Genomic DNA, 21,972 nt, shown 5'->3' on the forward strand with positions numbered 1-21,972 from the left:
AGGGTACACGCACCCTGTGTTCATTGCAGCACTGTATACACTAGCCAAGAAATGGGAAGCAACCTAAATGTCTGTTGATGGTAACAGATAATTGTACATGTAGACAATGAAATATTACTCAGCTATTGAAAGGAATGAAATAATGTCGTGTGCAGCAACATGGATGGACCTAGAGATTGTCATAGTGAATAAAGTAAGTCAGATAGAGAAGGAGAAATATTGTATGATATCCTTTATATGTGGAACCTAAAAAAAAAATGATGCAAATGTACTTACAGAGGAGAGAGAGACTCACAAACTTAAAGAACAAACTTATGGTTGTTGGGGAAAAGGATTGGGAAAAGGGTAGTTAAGGAGTTTGGGATGGGCATGTACACACTGCTATATTTAATGTGGGTAACCAGCAAAGACCTTCATAGCACATGGAACTCTGCTCAATATTAGTGGCAGCCGGGATGGGAGGGGAGTTTGGGAAAGAGTGGATACATATGTATGCATGGCTGAGTCCTTTTGCTTCCCACCTGAAATTATCACAACGTTGTTAGTCTGCTACACTGCAATAAAAAAATAACAAAAAGTAAAACTGAGAAACAGTGTTAGCTCTTAAGTTGTCCCATGTTTTGCAACAGAGGGTAGATGGAGCCTATATAGATATTTTTCATAACATATGGTACATAGAGTCACAAAATAAAATTCAGCTAAGTACACTTAGAGGTCTATTGGGTTTCTTCAGTAATTCCTTAATTGAGCAGCAGCCCATCTACCAAATCAAAAGGCTCTCTGAAGAGCTAAACAAAATAAAAGGCGTTATAGTCAGGAGGACAGGAAAAGGAAATTTTTAGCAGAGTGGATTGTTTCAGGTAAGTTCACCTTCCTGTGGGGTATGGAAGGACACATACCTCACTGGTGTTGACCAGGTAATTCCAGGCTGACTGACTCAGGTTATATTCCTGGAATAAGGTAAAACTTCACTTAAGTTAGGTATTAATTCTTGATTTGCTTACATGGGGCTTAGCGCAAATGACTCCACAGTGGGCCTGTTGTCTCTTTTTTTAACAATCATTAAGTGCACCATGAAAGGGTCAAGTTAAAAACATAATTAACTCAATGGCAAACTTAAGGATTAGCTCAAAGAATCATAACTCACAGTAAACTAGTGTTTGCATACAGTACTGTAGTATTCAAGGCAGGAAATACAGTTTCTAGTGCCAGCCACATAAATGTTTCAAAAGATTCAATAAAAGAATGTTCCAGATTTGCTTTTGTTCTGATGCAGGAAATTTTTGTTGAGTCAAAGTTTCTGTGCTATAACTTAAATTTCCTGGAAGTAAATGAAAGTTAAATGTGTGGTGCTCTCTCTATGGTGTTCTTTGTGATTTTGCTTTTCTCCAAAAAATGCAAAGAATAAAAGGCTTCTAAGGGCAAGGCTGCTTGGTTTTCTCAGGGGTATTTCATGTATTTTGTGTCAACTTCAGAGTCATTACCATAGTTGAATTCGCTGCAAGTTGTTAAAGAAATTACATATGAGTTGATGAGTTCAGTATGGTCTTTCTTTCACAGGATTCCTCCACCTCGAGCTCCCCCAATGAACCTCCTCTCTGCGGTCATCACTGAAGCCTTTGGAGTGGCACTTGTTGGCTATGTGGCCTCACTGGCTCTTGCGCAAGGATCTGCCAAAAAATTCAGATATTCAGTTGATGACAATCAGGTGTAGTATGTCCCAGTCCCTCTCCACACCTCTCCATAGCTACTATATCATTTTGACCTGTACTCCTGGATACTGAAAATGTTGAACTTATGAAAAAATACAGCTCTCCTAAGTGTATAACAAGAATGGATAGCACAAACCAAAACAAAAATCTGTAAATCATTGATAGAAAGGTGAAAATCTGAGGTTTGTGGGTTGGTTATAGTACACTTTTGTTTTTAAATAGAGGGATATCTTGATGTTCCTTTTGTTTTTAGGAGAAAATCTAAATATATTTATGATTGCATGCCAACTTTTAAAAAAAATTCGGATTTCAAAGTACAAAGAACACTATTACTCTTCTTAGTGAAAAACTAAAGGATGAAAGGGTTTCTCAGCATACAAAGGATGCAGATTTTATTGAGAATGTTTATGAATCTACTTCTGCTAGTGTTTTGTCCCAAAGCCCATGGCCCTACATTCCTACACAGGTCTGCAGACATAGCTGTGCAGGAGTGGTTAGAAGGCCAAAGTACCTCTGTCTAAATCTCACTCTGAAATGGTTTATATGCCCCAGTTTTGTCATCTGTACAAAAAGCAGATTTATTCATTCAACAGATGTGTATTGAACCGTACTATATGGCAGACACCAGTCTAGGAACAAGGGATAGAATGGTGCGTAACACAGGCCGTGTCTTTCTTCATCTCAGAATCTCCCAGTGGCTTCCCATAGTACTTAGATTAAAAGCCTATTGCCAAGGCTTACAAGGCCCTACCTGACCTTGCTACCATCCCTTTTCCTCTATGATCTCATATTTTTTTTTTGTAGCCTGTTCTAGCCTCACTTCCTTCCTTGTTTTTTTCTTGAGTTTACTAGCTATGTTGCTAGCTCAGGATGTCTGTACTTGCTGTTCCCTTTTCCAGAAATTCTATACCCTCAGGTAGCTGCATTCCTCCTTTATTTAAATATTTCCTTCTTAGAGAGGCCTTGCTTGGGAGGCTGAAATCCCAATCTCCAAAACTTTCCACTCTCTGTTTTACTTTCTGTATTCATCTTGTTTATTGGTAGCATTTCTCCACTAGAAAACCAGTCTGTGAGGGCAGGGATTTTTATCTGTGTTCTTGGCAACAGCAGAAGCAGAAAAGTATGAGGAAGCTTCTGCAGGAATCCAGGTGACATCTGATGACTTGGCCCAGGATGTAGCAATGATGGAGCTGGGAAGTGGACAGATTGTGAATTGGATGTGGGCACCATCTGGGCAAAGGGGAAGTCAAGACTCTGTCTGAAGCTTTTGGCCCAAACAAATAGAGCCTTGAGGTGGGGAAGGGTGTGGGAGGATCAGAGTGGGAGTATGTAGAGCAATAGCCTGATTAATTAAGCTTGGGATACCTGTTAACCATTCAAATGAAAATGCTGAGTAATAGCTTGCCTATACCAGTCTGAAGTTTAAAAGAGTGGTCTAGGCTTCGAGATATAAATATGGCAGCTGTCAACATGTTTTGGGGTAGCTCAGAATAGAGAAAGAAGTGATCCGATATTTGTGATTGTATGAGAAGGGACCACAGAGGAGGCTGAGAAGCGGTGGGCAGGGAGGTCGGAGGAAACCAGGAGGGTGAGAGGCTCAGGAGGGACCAGGAAGTAGGCTTGAAGGCGGAGAATGTGAGCGATCGTGTCAAATGCCACCTTTACTGCCTGGGGAGGTAGGAATTAACCATTGGATTTTGCACTCTGGAGGTCATAGGTGGAGTGGTGGGAACAAAACCCTTTATTGTAGTAACTTGAAACCTGAGTAAGTGGCAGCAGATACAGTAAATACCTTGTGCTTCCCTATAAAGTTGTTATTGTTACAGGATTGAATGAGTAAAGGGCTCAGAACAGTTTCTGGCTCATTGTAAGCACTCAGTAAATGTTAGCTATTTTTAGAATGATGGTTAAATTACAACTAGTGGAGAGAACAGAAATAGAGTACAAAAGATGTCTCATTCTATGGCAAGCTTTATCTGTGGCCTCTAAAATTTGGGCTTCTCAGGTGGCACAGTGGTAAGAATCCACCTGTCAGTGCAGGAGACGCTAGCGATGCAGCTTCCATCCCTGGATCAGGAAGATCTCATCGAGTAGGAAACGGCAACCCACTCCAGTATTCTTGCTTCAATAAACAGCCTCCTCCATGGACAGAGGAGTCTAGCCAGCTATAGTCCATGGTGTCGCAAAGAGTTGGGCATGACTGAGCACATCACACACACACACACACACACACACACACACACACACACACACACACACACGCTAAAAGTGCATTGTGATTAGGAAATGATACATTTCCCTGCTATCATTCCTGTAGGAATTCCTGGCTCATGGCCTCAGCAACGTGATCGCTTCGTTCTTCTTCTGTATTCCAAGTGCGGCTGCCATGGGAAGAACTGCTGGCCTCTACAGCACAGGAGCAAAGACACAGGTAACTTTATTCTTCAGCAGGCTCAGGACTGAGAGAGAGCAATGAGCGTCTCTCTACATTCCCGAGACTATTGCTATTTCTTTAGTCTCTTAGAACTAGCATCAAGGCAGTTTATCTGTTCTCTTTCTTAGGAACGATCCTTGAGAAGCTGAAGGATTCAATGAGCAGACAAAAGGAAAAAAGTCCTGTACTAGGGGCAGTTTTCTTGTTGTCAATCGTTGAGCAAAAGCTCCCTCTAGTGGTGCCTCTGATTTTACTTTTTGCTAATCTAACCCGTCAGTTTGAAATGTTAAAATCTTAGTTCATTTCCTTTAAATAGAATGAAAGCCATTGTATGCAACATCAGTCCCCGATACTGAAATTCCCGTCTATAGAGATGTACAAGTCTGTGAATAAGTAATACAATGTCTATCCACATTTTGGCTTAATGAAACAATTGTGTGTTTTAGGAACTCAAATCAATTTGACATTTTAGAGCCTCCTGTACACTAGTTATTATGCTCGATACTAGTAAGATATCAACGGTGGTAATTAAGATGATTCTGTGATGGTGAGGATGGTGGTGGTGTTGGTGGAAGCATATATTGAGTTATATACCAAGCATTGCATGTCATGCTTTTTTTTTTTTTTAATAAATGAACTCATTTAATATTTTAGGAAACTCTATGAATGAGGCATAATTATTATCCTAGGTTTCCACATGAAAACATTGAGGAAAAGAGGGTTAAACTAACTTACCCAGGTCACGGAGCTAGGAAGTGGCAGAGCTGAGATTTGAATCCAGATAGATTTACTCCAAATCTTGTATTTTTAACCACTGTTCTATACAAGGAAATTCATGTGTGTGTTTGTTTAATACATTAACACGAACAGCTAACCATTGTTAAAACAGTTCGTGCATATTTTATTTTATTTTTAGGACTTCTAAATTTTATTACTTGGTTGGGATGGGTCTTTGTTGCTGCACATAGGCTTTCTCTAGTTGCAGTCGGTGGGGGGCGCTCTTTGTCGCCCTGCATGAGCTCCGCACTGCAGCGGCTTCTCTTGTAGAGCGCACGCTATAGTCATGCGCTTCAGGAGTTGCAGCACATGGGCTCAGTAGTTGTGGCACACGGCTTTGTCGCTCTGCGGCATGTAGGATCTTCTTGGACCAGAGATCCAACTGGTGTCTCTTGCACTGCAAGTGAACCTTTACGTACTGAGCAACAAATCCATTATTTAGTAGCCTACTTTATATTAAGCCCTTTTGGGGGTGTTGTAGAAGAGTAAATTTGAAAAGTGTATAGTTCTTGACCTTGGGAGAAAGTGGCAAGAGAAGGATGGGTAAATGAACATTAAAATGTAGTATACAAGTAATAAAATTATTGATGAATGTATCATGGTGCAGGGGGGAAGCAGTAACAAATTCTGAATCTATAATAGTGTGACATATTATTGCCACAACTCATCAGCAAAGATGTGTAATTCTCATTCACCGTTGTTTTACATGACAGTTTGATTTTTAGGCAGCTCGTGATTTAAAGCACAAGTTCATAATGTGCATTGGCACAAACATTTTTGCAAACTCTCAAATATTTGTAATCTAAATTTGAATGTTTAATATATAGTGTACTCACATATCATCCCTTACTCTGAAGACTTACATCTATAAAATTCTAGGATTCTATAGTGATTTCCACCTCGTTTCTTACAAGGATGAATGTGTGAGATTTCCTTTCATCAGTTCTGCATGATATTCTCTTTGTTAGACTTCAGAAGAAATAAAAGGCACCCAAAACACTAATTCAGAGAAGCAAAGCTCAGCAGCACCGTATTTTTGTGCTGTTTTGCTTGTTGAGATTGTCCCTAATCTGCTCAACTAGTCCCATTAAACTGCACAAGGAAGTAATCTGATTTAATGTGCATATCCCAATTGAGGATGTTTTCCCATGGTAGTCATTTTGGCATTACAACTATTAAGTTTACGTGGGGATAACAGACATGATTTGAAGAAGGCACTGGGACAGCCAAGTCTTAAAAGTTTTGTTTTAAATAGGCTATTTGTGAAACCAGCTTTCCATGTGACAAGACTTCATAAAGTGAGCCCTTAAAATCTCTCTCTTTCTCTCGTACGTACTAGACTTATACCCAGTAAGTTAATCTAGAAGAATGAAAATCTTTCAACTTTCAGGCTAATGATTGGTGGAGAAATAACTCCAGAAAGAATGAAGAGACGAAGCCAAAGCAAAAACAACACCCAGTTGTGGATGTGATTGGTGATGGAAGCAAGGTCCAGTGGTGTAAAGAGCAATATTGCATAGGAACCTAGAATGTTAGGTCCATGAATCAAGGCAAATTGGAAGTGGTCAAACAAGAGACGAGAAGAGTGAACATTGACACTTTGGAAATCAGTGACTAAAATGGAATGGAATGGGCAAATTTAATACAGATGACCATTATATCTACTACTGTGGGCAAGAATCCATTAGAAGAAATGGAGTAGCCCTCCTAGTCAACAAAAGTCTGATATGAAGTACTTGGATGCAATCTCAAAAATGACAGAATGATCTCTTTCGTTTCCAAGGCAAACCATTCAATATCACAGTAATCCAAGTCTCTGACCAGTAATGCTGAAGAAGCTGAAGTTGAACAGTGCTATGAAGACCTACAAGACCTTTTAGAACTAACACCCAAAAAAGGATGTCCTTTTGGTTATAGGTGACTGGAATGCAAAAGTAGGAAGTCAAGAAACACCTGGAGTAACAGGCAAATTTGGCCTTGGAGTACAGAATAAAGTAGGGCAAAGGCTAATAGAGTTCTGCCAAGAGAACACACTGGTCATAGCAAACACCCTCTTCCAACAACACAAGAGAAGACTCTACACATGGACATCACCAGACGGTCGACACCGAAATCAGATTGATTATATTCTTTGCAGCCAAAGATGGGGAAGCTGTATACAGTCAGCAAAAACAAGACTGGGAGCTGTCTGTGGCTCAGATTATGAAGTCCTTACTGCCAAATTCGACTTAAAGAAAGTAGGGGAAACCACTAGATCATTCAGGTATGACCTGAATGAAATCACTTACGATAATAAAATGGAAGTGAGAAATAAAGTTAAGGGATTAGGTCTGATAGACAGAATGCCTGAAGAACTATGATTAGAGATTTGTGACGTTGTACAGGAGGCCGTGATCAAGACCATCCCCAGGAAAAAGAAATGCAAAAAGGCTAAATGGATGTCTGAGGAGGCCTTACAAATAGCTGAGAAAAGAAGAGAAGTGAAAAGCAAAGGAGAAAAGGAAAGATATATACGTTGAAGGCAGAATTCCAAAGAATAGCAAGGAGAGATAAGAAGGCCTTCCTCAGTGATCAATGCAAAGAAATAGAGAAAAACAATAGAATGGGAAAGACTAGAGGTCTCTTCAAGAAAATTAGAGATACCAAGGGAACATTTCATGCAAAAATGAGCTCAATAAAGGACAGAAATGGTATGGACCTAACAGGAGCAGAAGATATTAAGAAAATGTGGCAGGGATACACAGAAGAACTATACCAAAAAGATCTTTATGACCCAGATAATCATGATGATGTGACCACTCACCTAGAGCCAGACATCCTGGAATGTGAAGTCAAGTTGGCCTTAGGAAACATCACTACGAACAAAGCTAGTGCAGGTGATGGAATTCCAGTTGAGCTATTTCAAAGCATAAAGGTGATGCTATGACTATGCACTCAATATGCCAGCAAATTTGGAAAACTCAGCAGTGGCCACAGGGCTAGAAAAGGTCAGTTTTCATTCCAATCCCAAAGAAAGGCAATGCCAAAGAATGCTCAAACTACTACACAATTGCACTTATCTCACATGGTAGTCAAGTAATGCTCAAAATTCTCCAAGCCAGGCTTCAACAGTTCGTTAACCATGAACTTACAGAAGTTCAAACTGGATTTAGAAAAGGCAGAGGAACCAGAAATCAAATTGCCGTCATCCGCTGGATCATCGAAAAAGCAAGAGTTCCAGAAAAACATCTACTTCTTCTTTTTTGACTACGCCTAAGCCTTTGACTGTGTTGATCACAACTAACTGTGGAAAATTCTGACAGAGATGGGAATACCAGACCACCTGACCTGCCTCCTGAGAAATCTGTTTGCAGATCAGGAAGTAACAGTTAGACTTGGACATGGAACAACAGACTGGTTCCAAATCGGGAAAGGAGTATATCAAGGCTGCATATTGTCAACCTCCTTGCTTAACTTATATACAGAGTACATTATGAGAAACGCTGGGCTGGATTAAGCAGAAGTTGGAATCAAGATTTCCGGGAGAAATATCAATAACCTCAGATAGGCAGATGACACCACCCTTATGGCAGAAAGTGAAGAACTAAAGAGCCTCTTGATGAAAGTGAAAGAGGAGAGTGAAGAAGTTGGCTTAAAGCTCAACATTCAGAAAACGAAGATCATGGCATCTGGTCCCATCACTTCATGGCAGATAGATAGGGAAACAATGTAAACAGTGAGACTTTAGTGTTTGGGGTTCCAGAATCACTGCAGATGGTGATTGCAGCCATGAAATTAAAAGACACTTACTCCTTGGAAGAAAAGTTATGACCAACCTAGATAGTATATTCAAAAGCAGAGACATTACTTTGCCAACTAAGGTCCATCTAGTCAAGGCTATGGTTTTTCCAGTAGTCATGTGTGGATATGAGAGTTGGACTATAAAGAAAGCTGAGTGCCGAAGAACTGATGCTTTTGAACTGTGGTGCTGGAGAAGACTCTTGAGAGTCCGTTGGACTGCAAGGAGATCCAACCAGTCCATCCTAAAGGAAATCGGTCCTGAATATTCACTGGATTTGATGCTGAAGCTGAAACTCCAATACTTTGGCCACCTGATGTGAAGAGCCAACTCATTTCAAAAGACCCTGATGCTGGGAAAGATTGAGGACAGGAGGAGAAGGGGGTGACAGAAGATGAGATGGTTGGATGGCATCACTGACCCAATGGACATGAGTTTGGGTAAACTCCGGGAGTTGGTGATGGATAGGAAAGCCTGGTGTGCTGTGGTTCATGGAGTTGCAAAGAATCAGACCTGACTGAGCAACTGAACTGAACTGAACTGAACTGAATGCTGTAGAGGAGTTCCACTAAATATGGAAGGAGCTTGTATCAGTTTTTTTCTGTTAGTGTTATGAGTTTGTTTCATCCGTGCTCTTACATGTGTCAATACTCTATTCTCTTCATTATTGAAAGTGAAAAGTGAAAGTGAAGTCGCTTAGTCGTGTCTGACTCTTTTCGACCCGGTGGACTGTAGCCCATCAGGTTCCTCCACCCATGGGATTCTCCAGGCAAGAATACTGGAGTGGGTTCCCAACCCAGGGATCGAACCCAGGTCTCCTGCATTGTGGGCCCACGCTTTAACCTCTGAGCCACCAGGGAAGCCCCTTTATTATTGAGTAGTATTCTATTGTAGTGATGTACTAGAATTTATCTATTCACCAATTGGTAAACAATTTAATTCTTATAGTTTTGGTGTTTATGAATAAAGCTGCTATAAATATTTACATGTACTTTGATAGGCATATATTTTCATTTCTCTTAGGTAGTTTTCAGTCAGACATTACTTCATGAGAAACTGCCAAACGTTTTTTGGAAGTGGCTGTACCATATCTTAAGTCCCACTAGCAGTGTCTGAGAACTCAAGTTGCTCTGAGACCTTACTATTGATTATTTGTCTATATATTTATTTTAACCACTCCAATATGCTTTTATTTCCTTTGATTCCTCCATAATTATATTTCAGGTATCTTTTTGGTCCTGTGAAAGCCTCTTTTCTCTTGGTAGGCTGACCGTTTGGCTAAATGTTTCTATTAAGACATGAATATCTGTTTATGTGAAACTGGTTCTCCATCAAGTGGAGCTTAGTTAGAAGTGAGCTGTTTTGAATTGCCTTTTGTCAACATATTGAGTTGGTTAAAACACAATACTAATGATTTTTTAAGATTAATAAAATTGTTTATTTCACTGTAGAGACTGCTTCCATAATCCCATATGATTTTTTCATAGTAATGAAGGACTCCTAAGAAGAGCACAAAGGCTTCTGTGGAAATTTGTCATCAGCCCAGAAAACTTCTAAAGCTGTGTGTATTCAGTTATTACCCACATAACTAAGTAATGAGAAGGGAGGTCAGGCTGAACAACAGTAGTCTTAAGTACAATTGAAGTGTCATTTTCACCATTAAACAAACAACAAAAAATTGTGGTGTGTGATAATAGTTGATGGTGTCCTATTTCTTTGTGTAGAATTGCTTTTCTCTCATTGCTGACTTAATTTGATTGTACTGGTTTGTCAGCTGTCACATTTGGGTTCCTTCAACTACAAAATATAGGTAACAACAGTCTATATAATTTAACGATCACATGCCAACATTTTGTTTCTTTTTATCAGGAAGAACTAAGAATTATCTTTTCCCCCCTATAACTTTGGAATAACAAAAAAATTCAAGGATTTCTTTTTCTGCCTGTCTTGTATTTTACAGGTGGCTTGTCTAATATCTTGCATTTTTGTCCTGATAGTCATCTATACAATAGGGCCTTTGCTTTACTGGCTGCCCATGGTAAGTAATGCTTTTTATAATTTAATTTTAAAATTTAACATTAATGAGAATCATTCCATTTTAAACATTTCTTTGAAGAACAACCTCAATAATCCTAAATATGAAAAGTTAAGTGACGTAAGTAATGGTTGTATAGAGGAGAGGTAGAAAGAGCCCAATAGATGGGTAAAGTACGGGAGGGTACCATGGCTGTTTTCATTTAATTAGATTTATTCTGTATTCAGTTGGAAGGTAGAACTAAGCAATCTCTGTTATAAGAAATAGACTTTGGAAGAATTTTATAAAATTTAGACTGAGAAAATGCGTGCTGGGCAAGAGAGTAGGGAACAAAATATTTCTTGCCACCCTTGATACATCTTTATACAAAGCGACTCAGAACATTAGTACGGGTATCTGCCTTGCTTTTCACAAACCTGGGACACTACAGCAAGATACTTCAGGGATCCAGAGACAGTTCTTGTTCTAATTCTTCATTCATGTACTAAGAATAAATCATTTTCATGAGAGAATCTTCCAATAATCAAGTTTATTTCTCGAGAGACTTATAAATATATTCTGATGCAACCAGATAATTTGTACTAAGATGATTAAAGAAATACATGGTATACTGAATGTTTGCAATAAATTGCAAACAAATGGCAATGAATAATTATTATAAAGTTAAGAGAACATTCAGTCTTATCACATTCACCCTTATAATTCACTACTTTTCTTTTTATTTCTTCCTTTTTTTTAAGAATGGAATAAAATTTACCCTGTGACTTATCTAGAATTGATATTATGCTCTTAAAGTACAATAATAGGTTAGTTCTAAACAAAATGAATATTACTTTAGTCTTCTAAATGATAACTTTTCTCTAGTAAGTATTTAAAAAACAAAGACATAAAATACCTTGATTCTTTTAAATTTAGATTAAAATATTTATCTTGCATCTTCATCAGCTTATTTTTTATTTGTAGTGTGTTCTTGCAAGTATTATTGTTGTGGGACTGAAGGGAATGCTAATACAGTTTCGAGATTTAAAAAGATATTGGAATGTGGATAAAATTGACTGGGTAAGTAGAAGTTTGACCTAAAATTACTCTCTTGGCTTAAACACATGTTACAAAATAAGCTTTAATAGTTTCATTTGCAGAAGATAGTTTTAGCCGTTTGAGACTTACATTTTACAAACAGTTTTTACTTATTTACGAACTATAATTTTTTTCAAATTCTTAAGACATGAAAATTTAAAATGTCCTTATAAGAACAGAAGTGGAATTGTATCAAGTTTTGATTGACGTGCTATTTAAGAACTTTTAAAAAAATATTATCACTTGAATGGTTTGTGAATTCCCAATTTCCATTATGAACTGATTATAGAAGTTAAGATCATCAAGAAACAGCTTGTAGAAATATGACTATATATAACATATATGAAAAGTCAGCATTAATTTCTAAGAAACGGATGCTTCATTGACATAGGATAAACATATTAATAGTGACCTTGTGCTCAGTCTCTTAGTCATGTCCAAGTCTTTACAGTCCCATGGACTGTAGCTCCCTAGGCTCTTCTGTTCATGGGATTTCCCAGGCAAGAATACTAGAGGGGGTTGCCATTTCCTTCTCCAAATGGTGACCATATTCATTCTAAATACTTTGTTTAAAAAAATGATTTGTTTTTTAAATGAGTTACATTGAGAATAATAATATTATGTTAATAGTATATTACTAGGAACAGACTTCTGTCACAGCTCAGGTGGTAAAGAAGCTGCCTGTGATGTGAGAGACCAGAATTTGATCCCTGGCTTAGGAAGATCCCCTAGAGAAGGGAATGGCAACCCACTCCAGTATTCTGGCCTGGAGAATTCCATGGACAGAGGAGTCTGGTGGGCTGCAGTCCATGGGGCTGCAAAGAGTCAGACACGACTGAGTGGCTAACAACATAATAGAAAGGAACAGATTAAATTATACTATAAAATATGGATTCTACTAGCATCAGTTTTTATTATGCTCGTTCTAGAGAAATGCGTCTATGTAAGAACATTCGGTATTTTCTCCCTCCCACAAATGGGTGAGCTATTTCATGAGTAGACTCTGCTTAGCTCTATCATGGCTTTTATCATATTGAAATGCAACTGTCTGTGTACTCCTCCTTCAAGTTCTTTACTCGGAGAGACGTTGGAGGATTATTTACGCTGGTGCCTAATTTAATAATGCTCCTCTTAAATCTCAATATTACTGAGCTTCTACCAAGGTACAATGCTAGGTGTTATGTGGAAGTGCAGAGATGAATAACGAAGTACTTATCCTCTTCAGACACTAATATCTATGCAGCGTGCAGACACAGACACAGTAGCTGTCATGTGAGGCACGATACAACGTAACAGAAGCAAAAGTCAGAACTTGGTACTGGAGAGAAGTAGAAGCTAAAAGGTTAATTTGGACTGGGTTAATACAGAAGAGTTACAGCACAGCTGAAATGAGAACTGAGACTTGAAGGAATAGTATTTTTTAGGCCGTCCAAGAGGCCAAAATTAACCAGGCTGATGAAGGAACATGACTTCTTTAAGGTGATATATATGAAATGGCACATGGAAATAGAAAAACTGAGAAGATGCAAAGTTATGTAACAAGTTATTGATAATCCCATGATAAAGGTATTTATAAGAAACTCATTAATCACATAAAGGGGAGGACATTATCATCATGGAAGGGGAGAGATGTCAAGGAAGTGTCAGAGGATGAGATGGCATCACTAACTCAAACTAACATGAGTTTGAGTAAACTCAGGGAGATAGTGAGGGATCAGGGAAGCTTGGCATGCTGCCATCCATGGGGTCGCAGAGTTGGACATGACTTAGCAAATGAAAAACTATATATATATGTATACATATATATATATATATGCAATGTAATATCATTCAGCTATAAAAAGGAACAAAACTGAGTCATTTCTAGAGATATGGATTGACCTAGAAACTGTCATAAGAAGTGAAATATGTAGAAAGAGAAAACCAAATATCATAGAATAATGTATGTATGTGGAATGTAGAAAAATGGTGCCGATCAACCTATCTTCAGGGCAGGAACAGAGATGCAGATGCAGACTGGACATGTGGACACAGTGGGGCGGACGGTGGGGTAGGTTGGGTCATGAGACTGACATAGATGCCCTACTGTGTGTAAGGTAGAAGGCCGATGGGAACCTGCTGTGCAGCACAGGGTGCCCAGCTCAGGGCACTGTGGTGATCTGGATGGGTGAGATCCAAGAGGGTGGGGATATATGTAAAAGTTCAGTTCAGTTCAGTTTAGTCGCTCAGTTGTGTCTGACTCTTCGTGATCTCGTGGATAGCAGCATGCCAGGCCTCCCTCCATCACCAACTGCCAGAGCTTACTCAAACTGATATCCATTGAGTCAGTGATGCCATCCAACCATCCTATCCTCTGTCATCCCCTTCTCCTCCTGCCTTCAATCTTCCCCAGCATCAGGGTCTTTTCCAGTGAGTCAGTTCTTCCTATCAGGTGGCCAAAGTATTGGAGTTTCAGCTTCAGCATCAATCCTTCCAATGCATATTCAGGACTGATTTCCTTTAGGATGGGCTGGTTGGATCTCCTTGCAGTCCAGGGGACTTTCAAGAGTCTTGTCCAACACCATAGCTCAAAAGCATCAATTCTTCAGCACTCAGCTTTGTTTATAGTCCAACTCTCACATCCATACATGACTACTGGAAAAACCAAAGCTTTGACTAGACATGTATTGGCAAAATAATGTATACTTACAGGCTGATTCACTTTGTGGTACAGCAGAAACTAACACAACGTTGTAAGCAAACTATACCCTAATAAATAAAAAAGAGAGCCTTGCACATCATTAGTAAGCTACCTTAATTCTTTTTATAGCAATCCTAGAAAAGAGAATGCTATTGAAAATGACCAAAAATATTCACAGTTTTAGTTGTAATATTATTATACTAAATGAGAAAATGATGGAAAATTATGGCATGCTTTTGAACCAAACACATCAACCAACAATTTACAGATTTTAAATAGCTTTAAATAGAGGATTGAATTAGCGGTGGGCAGCATCTCTGTATAAAGACTGCACTTTTTCACTTTGCCTTTCCATTAACCTCTGCCTCAGGGAGTCTGGTGAGTGAGGCTTTGTTTCTGTGTTTCTGGACTTTGTGTGTATGTGTGAACATATATTTTTATTTCTCTCAGGTAATAACCCAGTAGTGAAATGGGTCAGTTATATGGTGCATGTATATATGTATGTGTGCGTGTATATATATATGTGTGTGTATATATATATATATATATATATATATATATATATATATATATCCCTGTAGCTCAAATGGTAAAGAATCTGCCTACGATGCAGGAGACCAGGGTTTGATCCCTGGGTCTGGAAGATCTGCTGGAGAAGGGAATGGCGATCCACTCCAGTATTCTTGCTTGGAGAATCCCATGGACATAGAAGCCTGGCGGCCTATAGTCCATGGAGTTGCAAAGAGCTGGACATGACTGAGTGACTAACACACACACACACATATATAATTTAATTTATAAAAATATATATAATTTATTTTTCATTGTAGAATAATTGCTTTAGAATGCTGCCATACAACAATGTGAATCAGCTATAAGGATGCATATGTCCCCTCTTTCTTGAACCTTCTTCCCACTCTCCAACCCATGCCACCACCCCTGGTTGTCACAGGGCACAAGTATGAGCTTCCTGTGTTATACAGCAACTTCCCACTAGGTACCTATTTTGCATATATTAATGTATATTAATGTTTCAATGCTACTCTCTCAGTTCATCCCATCCTCTCCTTCACCCTCTTTGTCCACAAGTCTCTTCTCTTTGTCAGCATCTGTATTCATGCCCTGAAAATAAGTTAATAATTTATTGTTTTCTCAGATTCCATGTATATGCATTAACATATGATATTTGTTTCTTTCTTTCTGACTTACTTCACTCTGTTTAATAGGCTGTAGGTTCATCCACCTCACTAGAGCTGACTCAGATTTGTTCCTTTTTATGGTTAAGTAATATTCCATTGTCTGCAACTTCTTTATCCATTTATCTGTTGATGGACAGGTTGTTTCCATGTCCTGGCTGTTGTAAATTCCACTGCAATATCTACTGGGGTACATGAGCCATTTTGAATTATGGTTTTCTCAGGGCATATGCCCAGTAGTGGAATATCTGGGTCTTATAGTATTTTTATTCCTAGTTTGTAAAGAAATCTTCATAATGTTCTCCATAGTGGCTGTATCAATTTACTTTCCCACTAACAATGAAAGAAGTTTGCCTTTTTTCCATATCCTCTCCAACATTTATTTTTTGTGGATTTTTTAATGATGGTATTTCTGACTAGTGTAAGGTAGTACCTCATTATACTTTTGATTTGCATTTCTCTAATAATGAGTGATGTTAAGCATTTTTTTCCCTGTGTTTGCTGGCTAGCTGTATGTGTTTTTCAGAGAAATGTCTGTTTAGGTCTTCTGCCCATTTTTAGATTGGGTTGTTTGTTTTTCTGATATTGAGCTTGCTTCATGAGCTGCTTATATGTTTTGGAGATTAATCCTTTGTCAGCTATTTCATTTCCAACTATTTTCTCCCATTCTGAGGATTGTCTTTTCATCTTGTTTATGATTTCCTTTGCTGTGCAAAGGCTTTTTTTTTTAAGTTAAATTAGTCCTATTTGTTTATGTTTTATTTTTGTTTTCATTACTTTAGGAAGTGGTTCAAAGAGGATCTTGCTGTGATTTATGTTGAAGAGTGTTCTGCCTATGTTTCCTCTAAGAGTTGTATAGATTTTTGGTCTTACAGTTAGGTCTTTAATGCATTTTGAGTTTATTTTTGTGTATGGTATTAGGAAGTGTTCCAATTTCATTTTTTACATGTACTTACACTTGTCCAGTATTCCCAGCATGACTTCTGGAAGAGGCTATCATTTCTCCATTGGTCTATATTTCTGTTTTTGTGTCAATATCATGCTCTTTTATTTACTTATTTTTTATGACAATGCAGGGGACTTTATTAGGAAGGGATGCCTGAGTGGAGAGCAGTAGGGTAAAGGAATCCAGGAGAACTGCTCTGCCACGTGGCTCACAGTCTTAGGTTTTTATGGTGATAGTATTACTTTCCAGGTTGTCTTTGGCCAATCATTCTGACTCCTTCCTGGTGTTTCCTGGTGGCACACGCATTGCTCAGCCAAGATGTATGCCAGCAAGAAGGATTCTGAGAGGTAGTCAGACATGTGAGTACCATATTGTCTAGATCACTACAGCTGTAGCGTATAGTCTAATGTCAGTAAAATTGATTCCTCCAGCTCCATTGTTCTTCCTCAAGATTGCTTTGGCTATTTGGAGTCTTTCTATGTTTCCATCAGTTCAGTTCAGTTCAGTTCAGTCGCTCAGTCGTGTCCGACTTTGCGACCCCATGAATCACAGCACGCCAGGCCTCCCTGTCTATTACCAACTCCTGGAGTTCACTTAAACTCATGTCCATCGAGTCAGTGATGCCACCAGCCATCTCATCCTCTGTTGTCCCCTTCTCCTCCTGCCCCCAATCCCTCCCAGCATCAGAGTCTTTTCCAATGAGTCAACTTTTCATATGAAGTGGCCAAAGTACTGGAGTTTCAGCTTTAGCATCATTCCTTCCAAAGAACACACAAGAGTGATCTCCTTTAAAATGGACTGGTTGGATCTCCTTGCAGTCCAAGGGACTCTCAAGATTCTTCTCCAACACCACAGTTCAAAAGCATCAATTCTTCAGTGCTCAGCTTTCTTAAATTGTAAATTTTATTGTTCTAGTGCTGTGGAAAATGTCAGTATTAATTTGATAGAGTTTGCTTTGAATCTAAATTACTTTGGTTAGTAAAGTCATTTTCACAATATTTATTCTCCCAGTCTAAGAATATCTCTCCATCTGTTTGTGTCATCTCTGATTTTTTTCACCAGTGTCTTCATTTTCTGCATATGGGTCTTATGTCTCATTTGATAGGTATATTCCTGGGTCTTTTATTTTATGTGTTGCAATAGAGAATGGAATTGATTCCTTAATTTTTCTTTCTGATTTATCATTGTTCATATATAGGGATGCAAGGGATATCTGTGTATTGATTTTGTATCCTGTGACTTTATTAAATTCATTGATAACCTCTAGTAATTTTCTGATAGTGTCTTTAGGGTTTACTGTGTATAGTACCATGTCATCTGTAAACAGTGAGAGTTTTACTTCTTTTTTCATCTAGATTCCTTTTGTTTCTTTTCCTTCTCTGATTGCCATGGCTAGGACTTCCAAAGCTATATTGAAAAATAATGGTGACAGTGGGCACTCTTGACTTGTTTCTGATCTTAGAGAAAATGCTTTCAGCTTTTCACCATTGAGAATAATATTTGCTGTGGGTTTCTCATATATGGCCTTTATTAGTTTGACATAGGTTCTATCTATGCCCATTTTCTGAAGAATTGGTATCACAAATGGGTGCTGAATATTGTAAAAAGCTTCTTCTGCATCTATCAAGAATATCATATGATTTTATCTTTCAATTTGTTAATATGGTGTGTAACATTGATTGATTTGCATATATTGAAGTATCCATAGGATTAAACCCAAATTAACCACGGTGCATGATGTTTTTAATGTGTCGTTGGATTCTGTTTGCTGGAATTTTGTTCAGAAATTTTTTTATCTATGTTCACCTTTGATATTGACCTGTAATTTTCCTTTGTTGTGATGTCTCTTCCAGTTTTGGCATCAGGGTAATGGTGGCCTTCTAGAATGAGTTCATTAGTGTTCCTTCCTCTGCAATTTTTTGGGAAGAATTTAAGAAGGAACTGCATTAACTCTTTTCTAAATGTTTGATAGAATTCACCTGTGAAGCCATGTAGCCCTGGGTTTTGTATTTGGGGAGATGTCTTTTTTTATCACAATTTCGATTTCCATGCTTGAGATTGATCTGTTCGTATTTCTGTTTATTCCTTGTTCAGTCTTAGAGGTTGTGATTTTCTAAGAATTTGTCCATATTTTTCCAGGTTGTCCATTTTATTGGCATATAGTTACTTGTAGTAGTCTCTTATGATCCTTTGTATTTCTGCATTAGTCTGTTTCAATCTCTCATTTTTCATTTCTAATTTTGTTCGTTTGAGTCTTCCTTCTTTTTATCTTGATGAGTCTGTCTAATGGGTTATGGATTTTGTTTTTCTTCTCAAAGAACCAGTTTTCAGTTTTATTGATCTTTGGCATTTTTTCTTTCATTTCTTTTTTATTTATTTCTGTTCTCATCTCTATGATTTATTTACTTCTACTTACTTTTTGTGTGTGTTTTTTTTTTTGGTTTGTTTGTTTTTTGTTCTTTTCCCGGTTGCATTAGTTTGTCTATTTGATATTTTTTCCTATTCTTGAGATAGGATTGCATTGCTATATACTTCCCTCTTAGAACTTCCCAATAGGTTTTGGGTCATTGTGTTTTCAGTGTTATTTGTCTATAGGTATTTAAGAAATCTTTTTAGTAACCTTTTGGCTATTAAGAAGTGTAGTGTTTAAATCTCCATGTGTTTGTATTTTTTTACAGTTTTTTTCCTATTATTAATAGCAATTGTTATAGCATTTTGGTCAGAGAAGATACCTGTTACAATTTCAATTTTCTTAAATTTAGTAAAGTTTGATATGTGACCAAAGATGTGACCTATCCTGAGAATGTTCCATGTGCACTTGAGAGGAAAGTGTATTCTGCTTTGGATGGAATGCTCTGAAGATATCCATTAGGTTCATCTGATCTAATGTGTAATTTGCAGCTTGTGTTTCCTTATTAACTTTCTGCCCGGATGATCTGTCAATTCAGTTCAGTTCAGTTCAGTTCAGTTGCTCAGTCGTGTCCGACTCTTTGCAACCCCATGAATCGCAGCACGCCAGGCCTCCCTGTCCATCACCATCTTCCGGAGTTCACTCAGACTCACGTCCATCGAGTCCGTGATGCCATCCAGCCATCTAATCCTCTGTTGTCCCCTTCTTCTCCTGCCCCCAATCCCTCCCAGCATCAGAGTCTTTTCCAATGAGTCAGCTCTTTGCATGAGGTGGCCAAAGTACTGGAGCTTCAGCTTTAGCATCATTCCTTCCAAAGAAATCCCAGGGTTGATCTCCATTGGTGGAAAAGTCCCCTACTATTATTGTTACTATTGATTTCCCTTTTATGTCTGTTAATGTTTGCCTATGTATTGAGGTGCTCCTATGTTGGGTGTGTGAATATTTACAATTGTTCTATTTTCTTCTTGGATTGATAGCTTGATTATTATGTATCATCCTTCCTTACCTCTTGTAATGTTTTTTATTTTAAGGTCTATTTGTCTGATATGCAAATTGCTACTCTGGCTTTCTTTTGATTTCCATTTGCCTGGAATACCATTTTCTATGCTCTCACTTTCAATCTGTTTGTGCCCCTAGGTCTGAAGTGTCTCTTGTAGACAGCATCTGTAGGGGTCTTGTTTCTGTATCCATTCAGCCAGTCTGTGTCTTTTGGTTGAGGCATTTAATCCATTTACATTTAAAGTAATTATTGGTATATGTGTTTCTTTGGGCATTTTCTTAATTGTTTTGAGTTTATTTTTGTAGGTCTTTTCCTTCTCTTGTGTTTCCTGCTTTTAGAAGTCCCGTTAGCATTGGTTGTATAGCTGATTTGGTGGTGTTGAATTCTCTTGACTTTTGCTTGTCTGTAAAATTTTAGGTTTTTGCCTCAAATCTGAATGTGATCCTTGCTAGGTAGAGTAATCTTGATTGTAAGTTTTTTCCTTTCATAATTTTAGGTCTAATCCTGCCACTTCCTTCCGGCCTGCAGAGTTTCTGCTGAGAGATCAGCTATTAACCTTATACGGGTTCTCTTTATTTTACCTGTTGCTTTTCCCCTTGATGCTTTTAGTATTTTTTTCTCTGGGTGTAATTTTTGTTAGTTTGATTATAAGTGTCTCGATGTGTTTCTCCTTGAGTTTATCTTATGTGAAACTCTCTGTGCTTCTTAAACTTGTTTGGCCATTTCCTTTCCCACGTTAGAGAAGCTTTCAACTGTAATTGCTACAGCATTTTTTCTCAGGCCCTTCTTTCTCGCTTCTTCTTCCGTTGTCGGTGTTCAGTCACTAAGTTGTATCCAGCTCTTTGTGACCCCATGGACTTCTGCACACCAGGATTCCCTGTCCTCCAGTTTTGTGTGGATCTGTATATTCCTTTCCTGGTCCTGGTCAGGGACTCCTGCCAGTACTCAGCTGGTGTTCTGTGAGATCTTCTATATCTGAAGATGTATTTCTGATGCATTTGTGGAGAGAGATGTACTCCACATCCACCTAGTCCTCTATTCTTGCAGAGAGATTTCATCACAGGAATGTTGTAGAACAAGACTGTGAGGAACTTAGCAATCGGGAGAAAGAGGAGCATACCAAAAGACCCATATATTCTGTCTCCTGTTCTCTTTCAGGGCATATGGGTCAGTACATACATATTTACAATATGTTTTGCTGCCAATGTTGGGCTGCTGTTTGGTGTTGTGTGTACCACAGCTATCGTGATTGGTCGCTTCCCAAGGTAAGATATTATTTATATGCTGTTTATTCTGACACAGCAGCAAAATATATGGTGTTGTCAGTTACTTTTATTTCTGTGGAATAGACAGTATTATAATCTCATGTTTGTAGATTTAGAGCTAGAAAGAGAATTTTTTAATTTACGTGTGATATATAACAATGTTGGTCTTAATGGAGAAGAAATGGTCTTAGTGGAGGAGAAGTATTTTGTTATAGCTATAAAATAGAATATATAAAATCTATTAAAGTGAATAAATTAGCATCATAGCCATATACTGCATTAGAGTTATTTTTTTCTGATTAAGGGGATGTTTACAGTATCTAATGAGACATAAACCATACAGCAATGTAATCATTTGAAAAGTTAAATAACCTCAAATTTAACTTTTCCAAAGTTGTATTAATTTACCTACTTTTTCTACATAGCTTATTAAAAAGTACATTCTTTTTGTTTTTTACTAACCATCTGTAAGGCCCTTCCATATTTTGATTATTTTTCTGTTTGCTCAGTGTTCACCATTTGATAAAGCTTCTACTAACATCTCATCCTTCTTTTGAAATTCTTTGTGAAATAATATATTCTTAAAAATTAAAGTTTTATATCTATAGAGTCTATCAGTTCAGTTCAGTTCAGTCACTCAGTGACATCTGACTCTTTGTGGC

The 21,972-nt window shown here is 38.0% G+C and overlaps 1 protein-coding gene across 3 annotated transcripts in view; it reads left to right on the plus strand.

Moving 5' to 3' along the window:
* SLC26A7 (solute carrier family 26 member 7) overlaps positions 1–21,972 on the plus strand; it is a 139,135-nt gene that overhangs the window by 75,680 nt on the left and 41,483 nt on the right. For all 3 annotated transcript variants that reach the window (XM_005689247.3, XM_013969360.2, XM_018058199.1), the window contains 5 exons: positions 1,561–1,708; positions 4,030–4,143; positions 10,662–10,739; positions 11,700–11,795; positions 21,204–21,310. In XM_005689247.3, coding sequence (XP_005689304.2) covers positions 1,561–1,708; positions 4,030–4,143; positions 10,662–10,739; positions 11,700–11,795; positions 21,204–21,310 — 543 coding nt within the window. The remainder of the gene's footprint in view (positions 1–1,560; positions 1,709–4,029; positions 4,144–10,661; positions 10,740–11,699; positions 11,796–21,203; positions 21,311–21,972) is intronic.

Source organism: Capra hircus, chromosome 14, assembly GCF_001704415.2.
Source record: "Capra hircus breed San Clemente chromosome 14, ASM170441v1, whole genome shotgun sequence".
In the NCBI taxonomy this organism is placed as follows: domain Eukaryota; kingdom Metazoa; phylum Chordata; class Mammalia; order Artiodactyla; family Bovidae; genus Capra; species Capra hircus.